Here is an 18,369-nt window from a genome sequence, read left to right on the forward strand (position 1 = left end):
GGGTGGTGAGACACTGACACAGGTTGCCCAGAGAAGTTGTGGATGCGTCATCCCTGGAAATGTTCAAGGTCAGGTTGGATGGTCTAGTGGAAGGTGTCCCTGCCCATGACAGTGGAGCTGGAACTAGATGATCTTTAAGGTCCCTTCCAACCCAAACCATTCTATGATTCTATGATTCTTCAACGGCGAGGCAGGTTTGGCTGCCCACCGTCAGCTGCACAATCTGTTTGGCTGGCTGCTGCTATCCCAGCCCCCACCCACCCTGCTGTTCTTGCATCTTCTTCCCCTTCTTCCAATTTCCCAATGAAAGAAACATGGCTTAACGCTCTAACTGAAACTGAACACAACTCGAACCAACATAATTTAACAATATTAGCAGCTGATGTGATTAGCGTCAGAGATGCTGGGTCTGGTTTCTGTTTTGGAACTGTACATTCATAGAAAGCTAATAAGTTAATTGGCTAATCCTAAAACACATAATACCCTTACAGTGGTATGTTTCCAGGGTTATAGTATGGCCATGTAGAAAACAGGCTGAGTCAGGTCACTGGGGAAAAGGCAAGTCCATTTTCTTTCTCCCAGCCAGGAACAGTTCTTTTTCTCGGTTCTGAATTTTTCTGTGACCTACTTCCCCTGCTCTTTATGCTCTTAACCATTCCCTCAAACAACAGCAGAGGGAAGCAGATAGCAGCAGCAGCAGCAAACGCCTGCATGAAAGGCAGCCACATCAGCCGGGGGTGGGGAAAGCTACACAGAAGTGAGTGGAGATCAGGAGGGGAAAAGCTTCCACCTTTTCCCTTCCCAAAGGGCCCAGGCAGGGGCAGAAAGCACATAGCTGCTGCCTGAAAACTGGCTTGGTGTTTCTTTTTCTCCTGAAAGCGTTGGGATTAACCTTCATTTGATTTTCATTTGTTTAATTTTTTTAAATACAGGATTTCAGTGCCAATTCACAAATTTCTGTGAATGCTGGGGGTGGGGAAGGGAAGTGAGAACACCCATGGTTTTTTCTCTCCTGGCTTTTGGGTCTGCTCTTATGTTTTTCGAAAAGGAACTAAGGAAAAGCCCCACTGAGACCACAACAAAAGCTCTGTTGTGTTGGAGGAAATGAGGGCCTACAACTTGGATAAAATGCGTTCAGGGAGACGCAGCATGCTGAAAAATTCAGCGACAGCTGAGTGACGAGGACTCCCTGGTGCCTCAAAAGCACAGTCTTTAGCAGTTGGCTAGGAATGCATGTCCAGCTACAGTAACGGTCACACCGTGCCTCACGGTCCCCAACACCAGGCACACACAACAAGCAGCTTGATGATTCTGAATCCTTCACCATGAAACCACTGTTGTGTATGAGTTTTGTTTCTAGATGGGGATTAAACCTTTTTCCTGCACTGCTTTCTAAAGCAGGAGTTATGCAGTAAGGGGAAGCCAGACACAGGTTCTGTTTGCTACAAAATCAGAGTTGTAACACAATTTAGCAATGGTCACTTATTAGAGATACTGGTTCCTATACACCGGAAAACTTGTTTAGTTTGTTATGGTCCTCCTAGGCAGAAATAATAGCGCCTCGCATCAGTTAGTACAGGCCTTGGAAACACAAGAAAAATAAACTACCTCGTGGACAAAATCCTAGATCCTTCATTATAGATTTCTACTACACCTCACCATTCAGCTGGGAAATAAGACTGTGCAGGATGACAGTACCTGTATTTGTGTTTTCTTGGGCTTCTTCTTCTGTCTTTGCTATTGTGGTAGTAGGGACAGGCATAACCCTGGCGACAGAGACGGGGGGGTTTCTTACATTGCTCTGTCTTGTAATTTCCCAACACATACGTTGTTTCTGCAAAAGAAGCAGCTAGTTAGTGGGAAATGACCATGAGCTGTATTTACTATATCAAAGTTTTTGACAGGAGCGGGTGCTCCACAAACATAGACTTTCCTAACCCCACAGACCCTAAGTGACACTCACCTTGCCACCTTGGTTCCTCACTCAGTATTTTCTCTATCATAGCATGGCTAGCAGCGACTGCAGACTGACCCTCTATGCCACCTTCAGATGTAGTCTGACCATTCTGCAAAGCCTCCATCGCCTGAAGCTCCCTTCGTGGACAGAGTTAAATGAACATACAGACTGAGCAGATGAAGAGACAGATAAATGTGTATAAAAACTGACATATTGGAGCATGGTAACAATTCCTAAGTGGGTGCACTTTGTTCCTGCATTTTTCATCAGAACACCTTTAGTTGAACAGCAACTGCAACACATGCTCTTCATCCATTGGCATTCCAGATGCATTATTTTTGACACACAGCCCCAAAAGACTCCAAGCACAACTAGTTTAAAGTGTCCTCCCTTCCCCATTTTGCATATCTTCCCTGGAGATTTTGTAGATTTACCTTGTTAGGAAGGGATATACCATCATGACTCCAACTCTTAAGCATTCCACGCTGAAGTAGTACTGTCCTTCAACCACCTGACTTCATTTCGGTACAGAAATTACCTTTTAAATATAGAGCCCCAACCTCTACTAACCTGATGTCATACACTGGAGAACGTAGGTCATGGGGCCCATGAGCAAATGCGCAGTGAACTCCGTTCTTTGTGCAGTTTCCCTTGGAGTCTGTCTCGTGAATGCAGATTCCAGTTTTGTAGTAGCGCAAGTGATACCTCCTCTCTGTGTCTCCAGTAGTTCTATGCAAGAAAGGACACCTGAGGTACAGAAGGAGGGGAAGAACAGACAAAGTTTAGTCACACAAGTGATGGACTCAACGCTACCAGATGACATATTGCCAATACAGGATGCTGCAGTTGACAACACCTTTGCTAACTCTGCCCCTTCTCTTATGCTGTGCCTTCCAACGCTACACAGAAGCCCTAAACCTGTCACTACACAACAAGTAATAGTTCCCCTCCCCAGAAAAAAAAGACAGCTGGATTAAGCCAGCAGCAGCTTATTATTCTAGTCTAGTGACTGCCACAGGTCTGGAAGAGAGCAAAGGGACAGCCAAGGTGTTCTGATACGCTAGCCGTGATTGAAGGGACATCACATGGCACATACCATTTCCTCAGCAGCCCATCTAGACTTTGTGCTGTTACTGTTTCCTGCTGATGTACTCCTACAGGGCTGCAACAGTCTACTATAGCCAGATGCATCCTTTATGCAGAGCACGGGACAAGAAAGGAGAATTACAACACTACCATTTTAACTTATGCTTTGTTTCCCCTCTTAGGCAGGAAAAGAACAATCTACACTGGGGGGGGGGGGGGGGGGGGCGCGGGCGGAAGAACAAGATGGAATAGGTAAAGTTTAGATATTGCAGTTTAGATATTAGCACGAGCTAAAAATACAAATCAGCAGTGAGTTCTGAAATGGCAGGTTTCCATTCACAGAGTCTGAACTAGATATGAACCACTAGAAGCCAAAGCCCCCAAATATCCTATTTCCGGTGCCTTTCAAAAGTCCTCTTCTAACAACTATGAAAGTATTGAAACTGAGGCTTCAGGCTGGGGGGATTATTCCATTCTGCTAAAGTCACAAGATCTTTACCTAACTGGGTAAAAAACCACATTGTTTTCCCAACAAATAGTATTTTTCTATGTGTTTATACTGGCATCGTGAAAGGGAATTGAAATTCCATCTCTCTGTAGCATCTCTATATAAAACACTCCCTATATTTGACCACAGTTTGGCTACACTATTTATTCTTCCATATCTGTCACGTGGTTGAAGTGATATTACTGGGTTAACCCTTTAATTGCTGGAGTCTGGCACATGCACAACAACAACACTTGCATGTCTGCTCCAGTTAAACTTACTGTAGTCCCAGGGAGAGAAGAACCACTCAAACAAACTCTTCCTCATGTTGCTTTATTCTGGGTACCTGTCACTTCCCTACTGGCTTCTTAAAAGTTTAGGAAGACAAAATAAACTGGCAAGTAATGGATATGATTTAAAAAGCTGAGGATAGGTAATTGGGGGGCAGACTAGAGGACAAACCTCCTCCTCTTTCTTCAGTCTGTGAAAAACTAAGCTACACTGCTAGCGAGCATGAGCTATTATTTGGCAGTCAGGGACTTAGGGGAACAGAGTCTTTCTGAGCCCATTTGTCAGCGAGCTGTTTTTCCTACCTCAGCTTCGTTGAAGATGCCAAGGCTCATGAGGACAGTGAATGATACAAGAGCTGAATTCCCATCTAAGTCACCCTCAGTACCACCTCTGCAGCAGGCCTGGAGCACATGGGCTGCTATTACAGTTTTTACATCTGTTCTCATGTTACGTATGTTACAAAGCTGCTTTACTGCTGACTTGCCTCCTCTCTACTGGAATCATCACCTGGACTGATCCCAAAAGCCTAATGCCTGAAAAGCAGGGTGCAGTCTTTACTTACTCATCTCCTTCTGGGCAGATTCCTGTGGTCTCATCATACTTGGTACAGTAAATGTCAGGGCTGTAGTTAAATGTACCATCCCGGCGGCGGATAGATCTGCGACGACGCTGATTGACAAAGTGCCAGTGGAAGCAAGTGTAGGGCCGGTGCTGAGTGCACTTGTGCTGCACAAAAAGAGGGCACTGCTCCGTGCGGAACTCCTTCAGGTAACTGCAGGCAGAAATCCAACAGCAGGAAATTAGGACCAGGATGCTGGTCAGAGGCAATATCCAATCACCCCACCGAGTCCAGGCCAAACCCAGCCACATCCATCACAGGGATGCCTGCTGGCTGTCCTTCCCACGCCCTCCTCCCCTGCCCTCCTCCCCTGCTTTCGCTCCCAATAATGGAGGCTGGAAGCTGGTTGTCTGTAATGGGAAGACAGCAGTTACCAGGCCAGTTAGCACAAACACCAACGCTAATGATAGCTGAAATCACTTTCCATTGTGCCTTCAGGTATCATCTTGAAGAGGCTTTTCGTGACCTTAGAAAACAGAACTCTTAAGTACCTTTCTATCCATTTCCATCTCTAAACTTGAGACTTATCTGGACAAAAAACGGTTTCCTTCCTATACGTTCAGTTTTAAAAAAATAATAAATAAAATACACTTCCTTGTAGCCATGTTTAAAGCTTCGAGTTACTGAGAAAGGCTTTTAAAAGATCCTTTCATGCCTTGCCCTCCTAGTTTAACTTGGCTTCTTCAGCACGTGGTCGACCATGAAATTTAAATTAATCAATTTCTCTCTTGCAATCTTGTGAATTCAGGACTCAGTCTTGAAAAGTGGGATAACCACCCTCAAAAACTCCTGCATGTTTATGTTGCTTTAATGTTAGTATGTAATTCTCTGAAAGTACGTGTCTTCTTTTATCCTGAGAACTAAAGAAGTCACAAGCTTTTATTTGTGACACTAGTAACAGTCTTTAAACCCAGATTGTAGAGGATTACAAAACGGTTTAGATCAACATAATGATCTGACTGTGATCTGTGTGTAGAGGCTTACAAAATCCACGCTGCCTGAAACTCACCAGTGCCCTGTATTTATAGTGAACATATGAACAGTTCAAGTAGCTCAGACCTGAATCCCGCCAGGTTTGGTCGCAGAGACACCCCCAAGAACAACACAGAAGGTCCAGAGCATTCTGATCTCTTATGTTTAGAAGTCAGTTTAAACAGCAAGTAACAAAATTTGTCGGTCAAAATAAAAGTGCTGGTATTCTGCTGGAAGCAACAGGATGATATAACAGCAGATATGGACTCATTTTAAACTGCACATGTACTCCAATGCAACACAAGAGATTATAGGAATTTGTCGAGTATTCATTCTCATATCAGACAATCTTGCTATCATGTTTTTAAATAAGTGGAAAGATGTCTGATGCCCAAAGATGTATTTACAGATAATATCATCGTGCCAGATCCATTCTGAAAGCAACTTCTGTAAATAAAGCCTCCTTTCCGCTTCACCCCCGGCTGAAGAGAGAGCCTCAGGAAAATGCAAATTCAACCAAAGTGGTTTTGCTTGCTGCAAAGAGAGAATATCACTGGCAAGAGCTTTCCTACATTGGATTTTGCAAGCATGAAAGGATAAAAGCTCTTCCTCCTCTTCAGCCTCTGAATACGAGACTTGCAGGTTCCACCGCTTCGGATCTGCAAACGCTCGGGGCTGGGGAGCCTCTGCAGCTGGCTGTAAGCCCTTTTCAATCCAAGCCCATCTGTCCCCTGCAGTCCAGCCTGGCTGGAACAGTATCTGCATCAGGACCCAAGGCTTAACATCAGAAAAACCAGAGCCAGCATGCAGGAACAGGTCTGTGTTGAGTAGGTGAGGGCTAACAACATCACTTTGTTCCTTTTCACTTTTAAAAAGCCAGCTCCGCTCAAATGCAGATCCCTACTCCAACCACAGCTGCAATTAAACTGAAAACTGAATGCCACAATAAAATTAATCCATTCCTGAAAAGCTTCCTAAGCTGTTGGACCAAGTACAGTTGTAAAAGGTGGAATTCCACAGATTATTTTATCTTATCAGCACACTAATAAGGCTTAGAACAAAAGTGACTGTAACAACGTTTAGGTTAGAAAGTGAATTAAGTAAACTTAAGCACCATGATACTTAGACTGCCATCCACAGACACTACACAGTCACCATCCAGCTCCTTCCACCCACACGTCTCCACGTACACCTTTAGAGACATGAGATTTATGTTACTCCCATTTTACATATGGACAAACTGCAAAACAGCTGGCTACGTGCCCCAGCCAGCATCATACAGCAAGCAGAGTCGGTGACAGAAATGAAGAGCATTTGAACTCCATCTTCACTGAAGGGAGTCCCGGGCTTAATTCCTGAACCTCTTCCATGCTCTGGAAACTAAGGGGAGATACCAGCCCAGCACTCCAGACTCGTAGTGATAGGCACATATGAAAACACTGTTAAAACCCCTAGAATTTAGCAACTGCATGATCAACCAAGCTGAAACAGCTTCCCTTTAGCAGGAGAGTTTAAAAACATACGCAGTGACAAGGGATTTCGGTCTCTGGAGTGTCAATTGTTGCTGAAGAGCATTTGAAAATTAATTGCATTTCATGATTGGCTAAACTCCCTGGAGAAACATTTATTATAATGTAAATGAGAGATAATTACATAAGTAAATGGTTCACCTGAAAAGTGTTTAACACCTAACTTGCTTCATCAGAAACTCATTCTTTAATGCTATTAAATAAATGATCTCTCACTCTTAATTTCAAAGCAAGTCCTGCAAACAGGTACCATTGAGCTGCGCACAACACATTAACTGTGCACGATCACCTCTGCAACAGACCCAACAGAGGAAAAGGAGAGTTGTCACATTAACTCAGTCATTGCGATTTCAATCACTGCTTTGGGCTTTTCTTTTTTTCAAGCCACTACAACATTTTAAATCACCCTCCTCCACAATAGCCTGAATGGTAAATTGCCTTACAGCCCTGTATTTTCTTGATCCATGAAGTGAGTTTTGGCTCCTCTGGGAGAACATGGACTACTCAACCAGCCACTTTGTATTAATATATATGAAAGGCATCTAAACCACATGTGTTTTAGGAACACTGAAAGGATACAGAGACCACACCACCGCGACGTGACGTCTCACAAAGCAGAAAGCTATTAATATTTCAGTAGCCTCTTTGCAAAGGCTCTAAAAAACGTGGAAAACACTGTCATGACAGATCCTTCTGGTGTCAATGGTCTCTATAATTTTTTTCCCTGAACAGCTGAGAAAAGGAATTTTTGAATAACCCTTGAAACTGAAAACATGTTGATAACTGGTATACATTTCACAGCGTGTCAGCCAAGCGCTGTGTCTGTACAGGAAGAGGAAATCCAGCAATGATAACTTGCGTTTCTCAACTCCGCTCTAAAGATCTCAGGAAACTCTACAGCCACCACATGAGAGGCAGAATTATTTACCCCTGTTTAATACAGGAGTTACTTCTATTAAAAAAAAAAAAAAAAAAAAAAAGGTGCGACTAATCAGTTCCATGTTGGTCTACTTTACCTGAACTTTTTTTTGTATGTGTGTATATCTCACTTTCAAACACATACAATTTTTTAAAAAGTGGAAAGCACACAGCACGGTGGTCTTCTGACACTACATTAACATCAACAACCGAATTCCTGGAGGAAATGCTATCATTTATGAGTCCTCCTCAACAAAGACAAAAGCAATTCTAAACAAATAGGACAAGACTGGCCAGAACAATGCAGACCAAAGTCCCCAGGCTGAACTGAACTTGCTGCTGAACAGGATGGACACTACTGGAAAGGAAAGCTTCTTTCACTAGGAAGACAAGAGGAGAGGTTCTTAAGACTAGCTTTGAGAACTCCCAGAGACTGACAGCAGCGACAAAGCATTACGAAAAAACCCAAGGCTACTTTGCTGAAATTCCACTTCCTCTGGGGTGGGATGTGGGAAGGGGCAGCAATTACTCTCGGCAAGAATTTAAGGGGTGTCAGAATTGTTGTCTGAAACAGCCAGTAGCAGCTCGACTCTCCAGGGCAGGCAGCAAGTGTTTACATCTGCAGCTACCAACTGTAGCTAGTTCGCCCTCTGCCCTGGAGGAATCGAGTGGCAATCTGCTCTGGGAGCTGCAAGAAAAAAGAAAAAAACCCATCAAATGTACTTCCACACACCACCACAAACAAACAAAAAAACCCCAACACACAAAAAACAACACCCCCATCAAAAAATAACAACCACAAATGCTGCGGGCGGGAAGAGAGAAACCAAGAAGAAACTCTAACCTAGAAGCTTCATTTTTAAACTCAACAATTGCAGCCTTGTCCTGGTCACATTCATTGCCTGCTGCTGCAGACACCGCTCGCTTTGCTGCAGCTTTGCTGGTTTGGCTCTGTTCGCACCCAGTGCACTCAAGCAGCTCAGTACGAGAGGATACCTGCATCCGAACTGCATTCCAGGGCTGCAAACTGCCTGCCAAACTTGACATAAGTCACGCATGCAGTGGCATGATCTCAATACAGGAAAATGTGCTGGTAATTCACAAAGACAGCTGAGCTCTAAATACCTTGCTGAAAGCCTTACCCAAAGCTCCCTGAAATCACTGGAAGATGCACACTGATGCCAAGAGAGAAGCCTCTGCTTTGTAACAGAGGTATCAGGAAGACCGGGGAGTGAAACAATACCGAGGACCATGGAAACGAAAAGATTAAAACCAACTCTTCCAAACGCAAAGCTGAGCCCTCCTTTGCTTTTGACACCCCCTGTGCTATTTGAAATCTTTATGGTGGCCCCCAAACGAGCTTCTTTCCTCTGCAATCCCTCTTTGCTCCTCCCAGTCAATCCCCTTTCTGCCAGATTCCTCTTGGGTCCAGAGTATGTCATAAACAGGGTCTGAATCTTCGGCGGCAGCACACCACCAGAGCGGGTATCTGTTTGGCTACCCCAGACTAGCACACTGGCTGTAAATGTAGGACAATAGTGAGCTCTACCACCACTGTCATCGAGATTTCACCTACACGTGGGTGTGTGTTTACACCCATGAAACTATGCTACAGCACCTAGTAAAGGCTCACGTTAAGTGACTGGTACCAGTGCTGTTTATATGGTGTTAGGCCAGTGTAAAACTACGGGTATCTTTTACAGTAGCCAGCAGGTCCACGCTCAAATCACTGGCCACTGTCAGCGGGGCTCCATCCCTGCTGCTGCTCCTTGGTCACAAGAAACTAACCTGGAGAAGGCAGCCCAGGCTCTGGCTGTTTCTGTAAAGTCCAGCCTGGTGTGGACAATTTACTTTATTACTAACACCAATATTAGAAATTTCTAGTTCAGGGCTGTATAAAGCTTCTTTGTACTAGCCCTTGTCCAAAAGGGCTCACAGAGGCAAATTAACCAAGAAATCTACAAATAAAGTGGTTAGTTGTCTTTTATTGTTGGGGTTTTTTTGTTTGTTTGTTGTGGTGTTCTTTTTTTAAAAACAAGGTTTAAGTTCCCGATAAGAATTCAGATACCAGGAAGAAAATACTCTTCTGCCATTACCATTTCAGTCCTGTCTGCCTTCTCTCAGCAGAGGTTCACACTGGCAAAGATGTAATTTTATTGACACAAAAGTACATGGAAATGGCGGGGACTTTTGCTGGCACCTTTGTATCAGTCACGTCCTGCTGTTTCAAACAGGACTGCATGAGGCCACAGACCTCTGCATAAAGTTTCAGGTGGTCCCAAGTCACCTCAGTCGTAGACAGACATCCTTCTTGAAAAATGCAATCTGAATGACAGAGGTCACTGCTCTCAAATGCTCATCCGCTCTCCTTCACTGGAAGCTCCTACTGGCACCTATCTGTCCAGATAGCACAATGGACAAATTTCTCCTAATTCAGTTTAGGAAAAGAAGAGGGGGAGGAAAAAAACAAAAATCACCAGCTTAGCTTTAGAGTTTAAATTAGTGGTTTGAGCTAACATAGATAAAAAAGTATTTGAAGTAAACCAGGGTGTGTTTACCCAACAGACTGCCTACAAAGTAGGCGGCATCGCAAAACCCAGGAGAAAACATCTAACCGTAGATATAGATGTTTCTAATTCAATAATGCTTATCTATTGAAAGTATTTTCAAAACTCCTATTTTCTTCGTAAGCTCAAAGAGCCACCCCAACACAAGAGGAAAAGAGCTGTCCATATTTAATCAGCTCTCTAAATTCATTTCACCCTCATAAAATTTTATTGCAAAAGATGATATCAGACACACTTTAAGTAAGAAACCCATGACTCAATTATTTTATTTTACTGAACTGTGGTATTCCAATTGAAATGAGTCAGTGGTGCATGACAGAATCTACTTATTCCAACAGGATACTCAATAAAAATCCTACTAATGCACCTTTCGTTTAACATATCATTACTGATAGAGAAAACCCATGATATGCAGTTCTGACATTGCTCAGGAGTTTTTGCTCTTAGGGCAAAGAAGATATTCCAGAATAAGAGGGGGAAAAAACCAAACCCCAAAAAACCAGGGATTTAAAGAACAGTGCTGTTCCAGAATAACTCTTGAGAAATGGTTTGATACCAGCATTCCCACATCATCTCATAAAATGCTGGTGTTTCAATGTAAAACAAGCTTCCTGACAGGAAACACAGACTGTGATTCTCAAGATTTCTTGCGATTTGGGAGAAGCTGGGAGAAAAAAAAAAAAAAAAAAAAAAAAAAGGTGAAAGAAACAATCTAACTTCATAGGAGTTGTAGTTCCTTGTTCCCAGGGGTGGGCACCAGGCAACCAAATCCCTCAACCACAGCTGCAGTCTACCAGCAGCCTATTTTACAGCCTGCCTAAACCTCTCTGCATAGAAATGTTTAGCATCCTTCTAATAAGAGCAGTAGTTAAGCTAAGTCTGTTTCAATAAACTATTTTTTTTACTTACTGGCAGCTGTAATCTAATATTGAAACAGAGCCTTACACAAGTCACTGCTGAGGAGCAAACAATAACACACACTTTTAGCAGCAATCTTTTAAGGTTTTCATCATGATTTCAAGAGAAGATCTGACCAGGTTTTACCAGTAATCTTTATCAGTTACTGTGGCTCACCTCAACTGGATATTTCCCTTTTTTTTCATATTGAATGGTATTTTCTAAATAACCTCACAGACCTGACCAAATCCTCATGCTTCACACCAAGGCTTTTGCATATGCCATGCATCACTTGACACAAAATGCAAACAGCTTTCTTTCCGTACACCTCAACAACTATCAGTCTAGCTGCCTTTCCATACCCTCAACAGCCAGGTGCAGTTTTGTAAACCTTGAAAAGATTAGAAAGCATTTAAATCTCAAAGAAAAATATATGGATCACTTTATAAAAACAAAAGGCTGACTGTGAATGTGGGGAAGGAGAAAAGGATGAGGAAAAAGTTTCAGTAAGCTCACATCTGTCAAGAAGATAGACTTCACATGCCTCAGTGTTTTCTTTATCACCTAAATAAATTGAACCATCAACTGGAAAAAGGTCACACAGCAGACAGCACTGTGTGATTTTAAAGCTGTTAGATTTCCCCTTCTCCATTAGAGCTTGACAATAATGTCAGTCTAAGGGCAAATAAAGAAAGTGAGAGTTGGAGAGACTTATTACAGATGCATGGAGTTGGGCTTGTTTGGTTGTTGAGGGGTTTTTTTGTTTTAAGAGTTCATATAACTCATTGTGTACCTTAGTGATCAAAAAGACAACTACTCACATCCATAGCCCATGGCTCCCCCTTTTTGCTACAGAAATAGGTAGGCAGCACTCACAAGTTTTCCTTTTTCTAGGCATCTGATCGATTTAGAAAGTAAAGGTGAGCTGGGTGCTTCCAAATAGATGCTAAAGGATAGCGTGTACTGCAGAAGCTAAAACATAAACTGCTGGATTACAGAAAGCTACGGATAACACACCAACAATAGTCATATTCAACAGTAACACGATCACTGCTGTAACTCTATTTCTGGATTTCAAAGGAGATCATGGGGTAGACAATAAAGCAACTGATTCAATTCAGCCACAAGGAAAGACCTATATACTACCAATACTTTAAAGATAAGAACTTTAACTGACCACAAAAGTTCATGCTAAAAATAACATGTGTTGGCAACTATCAGAAACAATCGGGACATTCTTCAATTAAAAGAAAAACTCCAGAGACAAACAGTTGTGTCTTGTCTACACTGACAAACTAAGGAAACACAAACAGACACACTACAGCATGGTGCCTGCCCATCATGGGAAACTTGTTTCCACAGTTATAGCAAAAATGGCTTTGTTTTGAGAGAAATACCACGTTGTAGCACAGTAGCTCACCAATGCTCTGTCTTGATAAGGAAGGAAAAATCAAGGCTTTCACCTCGGAGTTAACTCAATAAAATGCACATTTATCACATTTGTGAACAGCCAAGCCACAAGCTCCACTGACTCACAGTTGTGTTACAGGCAGTGGGTGCCAGGGAAAAGAGGTGCTTGCTCAGACTTCCCTCGAGCTGCGCAACCCTTAGGCTTGGCATGCATCGAGTGGTGTCATTCAAACCCAACAAATAAAACAATTTGAGTAATTTTTTTGGCGGTGCGTGCTTCTCTCTTTAAAAAGCATAAACTTGATGCATCAGCGGCAGGAAATGTATATGACCAAGCCATAGCAATAAAATCCATTTTAAACACAAGTGTTTGTTTACACAGAGCTTTCACCTTTTTAATTAAAACAATCCAAGCATGGGCGTATGCAAACATTTAACTACACTACGTGTTTCCTTAAAAGCCATTCAGCAAGATCCAGAACTCTACATAAAGCCTTGAGTTTACATTTCCATTTCCTTGAGTTCGATCTTTTTTTTTTTCCCCAAAATTAGCTGTCCATGAATATGTATTACTTGACATGACCTCAAAATTAACTAAGCATTTAGATGGCTCATGCAATGTTTTAAAACACATAGCCAATTCTTTCCAAGTTTAAATAACTATTTTCAATTTGACACTGCTAGTTTATGTAAACAACACAGCTGTGCCTAAAGTACACCTTGTTTTCAAACAGGGATCGCCCCCAATCGAGACAACCCTCATCACTCTGTGGGCTGGTTTCTGCTCTACAAACTACTCAGCTGCCACTAATCCTTCCCTACAGCACCTGTGTAAGTGCTGAGTCTATGAAAACAGGATCATACTGAAGTAATTATTTTTCAATAACATGTGGGTTGAGCCTAACTGTTTCAGTGAAAATACTGGAGCCTACTGCATCCAGACAGCTGCACACTGTTGAAGGTTTATACCTGGTTTAATTGTCAGCACAATACAGGAACATGTGCTTAAATATGAGCAGTTAAATATTTTACTAGTAATTACTTTGCAAAAACCTTCATCCACAGACCTGTCCGTTATGGCCATTTATACAGCTTCTATCCAGATAAATTTTCTATTTTATATTAACTGGATCAGTTAGATGATGCTTCTTTATCCTGGCATTAGTGTTTGTAGCCTCAGACACATGGAGAACGCCCGCAAAAAGGCAGAGTTCAAACGGAGTTAAGAGGCATCAGGTTTGCCGCACTAGGCTACAATGAATTAAGGTCTGAATAATACACTGATGTCCTGCGCCGTAAAAATTAAAGTTCCAGCTTCCCGTAATGTTTTCCACACTACTCCTCTCACCATCAATGCAACCACTAACAAAGCCTACCCAGGGCTAGCAACTACAGAAACACTTAGTGAAGGCTGGGAACAGGGCTGGGCTGTTCTAAAACTTGCGTTACTCACTCTGCTAGTTCCCCAAAACAAAACATCCCACATGCAAGAATTCGTAAAGGCTAATTCAGAAAAATATTACTTCCATACAAGCCATTACATAGCTCAGGGTTTCAGTTACAGATTTTTATGAGCATTTTTAAGCGGCTAACCTCCAACAGCTTGTCTCACGTGGTACTTCAGAAACACAGCACAGTAGCCTTCCTTCTCCTGACCATTCCCAAGAACCCTCATGATTTAACAGTCAGCTCGTAGATCAACCACAGCCCCGTACAACAGTTATAAGACAGCACACGAACTGTTTGAAGGCCTATGCTTATACTGGACCAAAAATAGAAACCCAAAACTCCTCAAGAAACAACAGATCTATAAAGCCCTCAACCAGACCAATCTACATTTGAAAATGAAACAGCATCTGCTTCTTCTCAGGTTAAATGCCAACCAGATTTGCAGCAGCCTCTTTGGAAAGGCTCACATTTGTGAACAGCCATTTTGTTGCGAGTTTGAAACAAAACACGGTGATTATCTAACAAGCATGAACCTGCATCCCATAACACGTATGCCAGCACAAAGATAAAAGCCAGCCCTTACTGGCTGATTTTGAAGAATCAATGTTAGCCATTCAATCAATTTTCTTTTCCGTCCAGCACTCAAATCAGACTTCATCAGTGTCTGCTACAGCCCAGCGGACTCTTTTGACGCTCCGTAAGGCAATGCACACCTCAGAATAAACATCCTGCACACACAGATGGACTGGTCCAAAGAAGCACCATTATACAACCCCCCACCAGACTGCACTTCAAATAGGTATGCTGGCATCAAGACATAGTATACCAGCTCTTCACCAAGGGGAAAGTAATCAAATCCCAGGCTACATCACAGCTTCTCATCTTCCATTCCAACTGATCAATATATGAATAAATCTGGTGGCACTCTCGAAATGTTTTCAACATGCAAACAATTTTGTTGTTGTTGTTGCTGTAAAGCTGCACAATTGTCCTGAGGCATCTGCTGGTTTTATTTCTGCTACGATGGTAATATTCAAGTGCTATTAATGAAAGTTCACAGTCTATTGAAAATTAGAGAAGAAAAACCACCTCTGAGCATATTGGGTATGGACTGACAGTTTCTTTTTGAACTATGGTGACATGCTGAAGATGAAGGCCAACAATTAGAACAATAGGGAAGCTTCTATTAAATTCAGATTTTTGCAGATATTCATCACATATAGTTTCAAGAAACTATTTCCCTTGCCATATGAGCATGAGTGTTTATTAATCTAAAGAAATTATAGGCATACAATGATAGAAAGCAACCCAACCTTAATTTCTTAACTATAATTAACTGTGTTATCATTCCTAATAAGCCAGTATGCTCTACTGAAATTTATTTGCAGTGTCTGACCAGCAGAGAGCTGGGGATTGGCCTAGGATTTTTCTTGTCTGAAAACAAACTTGGTATAGGTTTCTCTTCTGCCAGTGTTCTGATAACTACATTCAATTAAACGGCTCTGACTCTTATTAAGAGATATCAGGCCAGTATCAAGCATTTCAGTGAGCTAGCACCTTTATTGCCATCATTGCACTTTAGCACTTAAAATTGAAATATTTCCTTCAAGGAAAACCTAGAACTTTTCTTGTTGTGACAATAACCTTCTAAACCTGAATGAACACTGTACGGCAGGGTGAGGGTATATGAATCAGAAGACAGCCTGTAACAAAGGTAAAAAGAGAAGAAATTGTTGGTATTCATTTTAAGGGCACGTTCATTACAACCAGTATTTCAGATGATCAAAATACACAAGACAGAGATTGCTGAGAAAATTATCACAAGCATCTAAATTGGCTGTCATTACTAGGTGGAGTTTGAGAAAGGACAAGCCTTTAACATCTCCCTATGTACCCTTCTAGTGAGGCTTTGTATTTTTGATTGCCCTGATACAAAAGACAAACTATCTCTCAATAAAGTGGAGAAAAAAGGTCGCTAAGAAATTGCACTTGCTCTACAGCCTGTCAGCACGTGACCTTCCATTAATTTAGGACACCAGGGGAATTGCTGGCCAGCTCTGTGCACGCACAGGGCATAGCTTTCAGTAACAACTTCAATTTGCAAGTGTTGTGCTGAATGTTACAAAAAGTTTAGACACTCTATAAAGTCTTTGTAAGATCAAAACCTCTGTGATTGTCTCCCTCTTGTAGTCCACAGTTTCACCAAAATCTAGTTTATGGTGTTTTTCAGGAGGAAACTAACACAATATTAAAAAAGCAACAACAACTCAACCAAAAAATTCTTAGAAAAGGTTTAGATGTAGGTGATTCCATTAGGCAAAGCGACGGACCAGGTGACTTCTCATCACCTCTTTCAGCCCCGTCTCCTGTGCTTTCAAAAAGATCTATGACGTTTTTAACAGGCAAAGAAAAAGTTAAGAGAACGAACAAAACACTATCTTGGCATCCTCTGAAAAGGAACATAGCTCTTCGGGTCCTGACAAGGAGGTTCTCATGAGCCTCAACACAGCAGTTTAAGATGTTACTGCTCCAGCTCTTTATTTTGCTCCTCTCTCAGAAATTACAGCTCCTTATAACAGGGTTAACAGAAGGGAACGCGTGCCTGCTCTCCAGCTGCCCCAGTTCACAGCCTGGTATATTAATACAGTCTACCAGTGACAGTTAGCTCATGCTAATATGCTACACAATAAGCGTGATTAACTGATGTACTGACACATTCCCTCCTGCCACGCTGTTACAGGGGCAGCAACATCCAGCAAACAGCCAGGCAGATACGCTGTAATGCACTGCAGGGAGATTTTCCAGAGGACACTGGTCAAATCCTTTGTAACAAGAAGGCTGCACATTTCAGCTCCTCATAGGAATTAGGAAAACCTTATTCTGGTGGAAAGAATAGATCTAAAGAAAATAAAATACTGAATTCCAACAGAATTTTTCCTTAAAGCCACACAATATAAAAAAAAAATTAGACAATATATAAACCTACAAAATGAGAAGAAGTGATATAATAGGAAGCTCTAAACTCTGAGGTTCTCTAAAAGAATTATTAATTTTAATATTGTCTCCCATGCCAGAAAAAAATTATCCTACATGCTAACATAAGGAGCGTATAAGCATTAACATAATACTTTTTTTAATTAAAAAAATTGAAAGAACCATTTTCCAAGTTGGAACAATTCTGCATGACTGAATCCCTCTCCTCTTTCACAGTTTCGGATTTTTGACATACCAAGCCTTGCCAGACCAAAACTAATTCTGAAAATGTCAAAGCAGTACATTAAGCTTTTCACTCTACAAAACATTTATATGCCACCTATAAAGCAGTTATCTCTGTGAATTCCCTGATATCCCAAGGTACTCACTCATTTAGTGTGAACGTAGCAAGGAAACCACAGCTCCAGTCCCACTTCAACGCAAGGGAGAAATCCCTTATTGCCTCAACACGTGCATCAACCAGGACAGCACAGTCCTGCACAGCACCTGCACCGATGGGGCCCGAACGGCCCATGCCACCCACCAGTCCATCTCTCGAGCTGCAGGCTTTCAACACTCATCCTCCGAGGAACCATAAAATCCAGAGCGTTATTTTTCAGGGTATGTATCTGGTGGTAAGCATATACTGCGAAGGCAGCCCTTCCTGTTCACACTCCAGTACTTTGTATTTCCAACTTCCTCTAACTATTCACGCTTCCTAATAACAGTTTGCGGTAGAGTTGTATTCAGTAAAGTTCACACAGACTTACAAAACAGCAATAATAACCAGCTTATACTTCCTTGATAAGCCGACATTTACAGGTAATGAAGTAGTGGACCGCTGCTAAGTCCCTGGTTTAGAAGTATTGACTCATTCTGTGCTTTCCTAATTACCTCCATGGGCATTACCAAATCTGAAACGTAAAAACGCACGAGGTTTACTTGTTGGTGGGGGTTTTGTGGGGGTTTTTGTTTGTTTGGGTTTTTTGTTTAAATAACAGGCCCGCTTTCTATTTTTGTCTAAGTCCATACCAGCTTATTGATCTAAGGGTTGTCACCAGTAAAACCAAAGCAGAATTAGGGCAACAAGTTTGTTATTTTAAGAGTTCTGATGGTTTAAAAAGGACACAAAAGGTTTCTAAAAACAATTCAAAAGCCTAAAGGGTATTTGCTAGATTGTGAAGACCACCCAAGTCAAGCACATCAAAAGCAGT

At 42.0% G+C, this 18,369-nt stretch overlaps 1 protein-coding gene across 13 annotated transcripts in view; it reads right to left on the minus strand.

Annotated features, from left to right (window-relative positions):
* UNK (unk zinc finger) overlaps window positions 1-18,369 on the minus strand; it is a 47,868-nt gene that overhangs the window by 21,290 nt on the left and 8,209 nt on the right. For all 13 annotated transcript variants that reach the window (XM_027795645.2, XM_027795644.2, XM_027795643.2 and 10 more), the window contains 4 exons: window positions 4,384-4,593; window positions 2,528-2,704; window positions 1,964-2,094; window positions 1,699-1,834 (listed from right to left, as the gene is read on the minus strand). In XM_027795645.2, coding sequence (XP_027651446.2) covers window positions 1,699-1,834; window positions 1,964-2,094; window positions 2,528-2,704; window positions 4,384-4,593 — 654 coding nt within the window. The remainder of the gene's footprint in view (window positions 1-1,698; window positions 1,835-1,963; window positions 2,095-2,527; window positions 2,705-4,383; window positions 4,594-18,369) is intronic.

Source organism: Falco peregrinus, chromosome 2 (assembly GCF_023634155.1).
Source record: "Falco peregrinus isolate bFalPer1 chromosome 2, bFalPer1.pri, whole genome shotgun sequence".
Taxonomy (NCBI): Eukaryota; Metazoa; Chordata; class Aves; order Falconiformes; family Falconidae; genus Falco; species Falco peregrinus.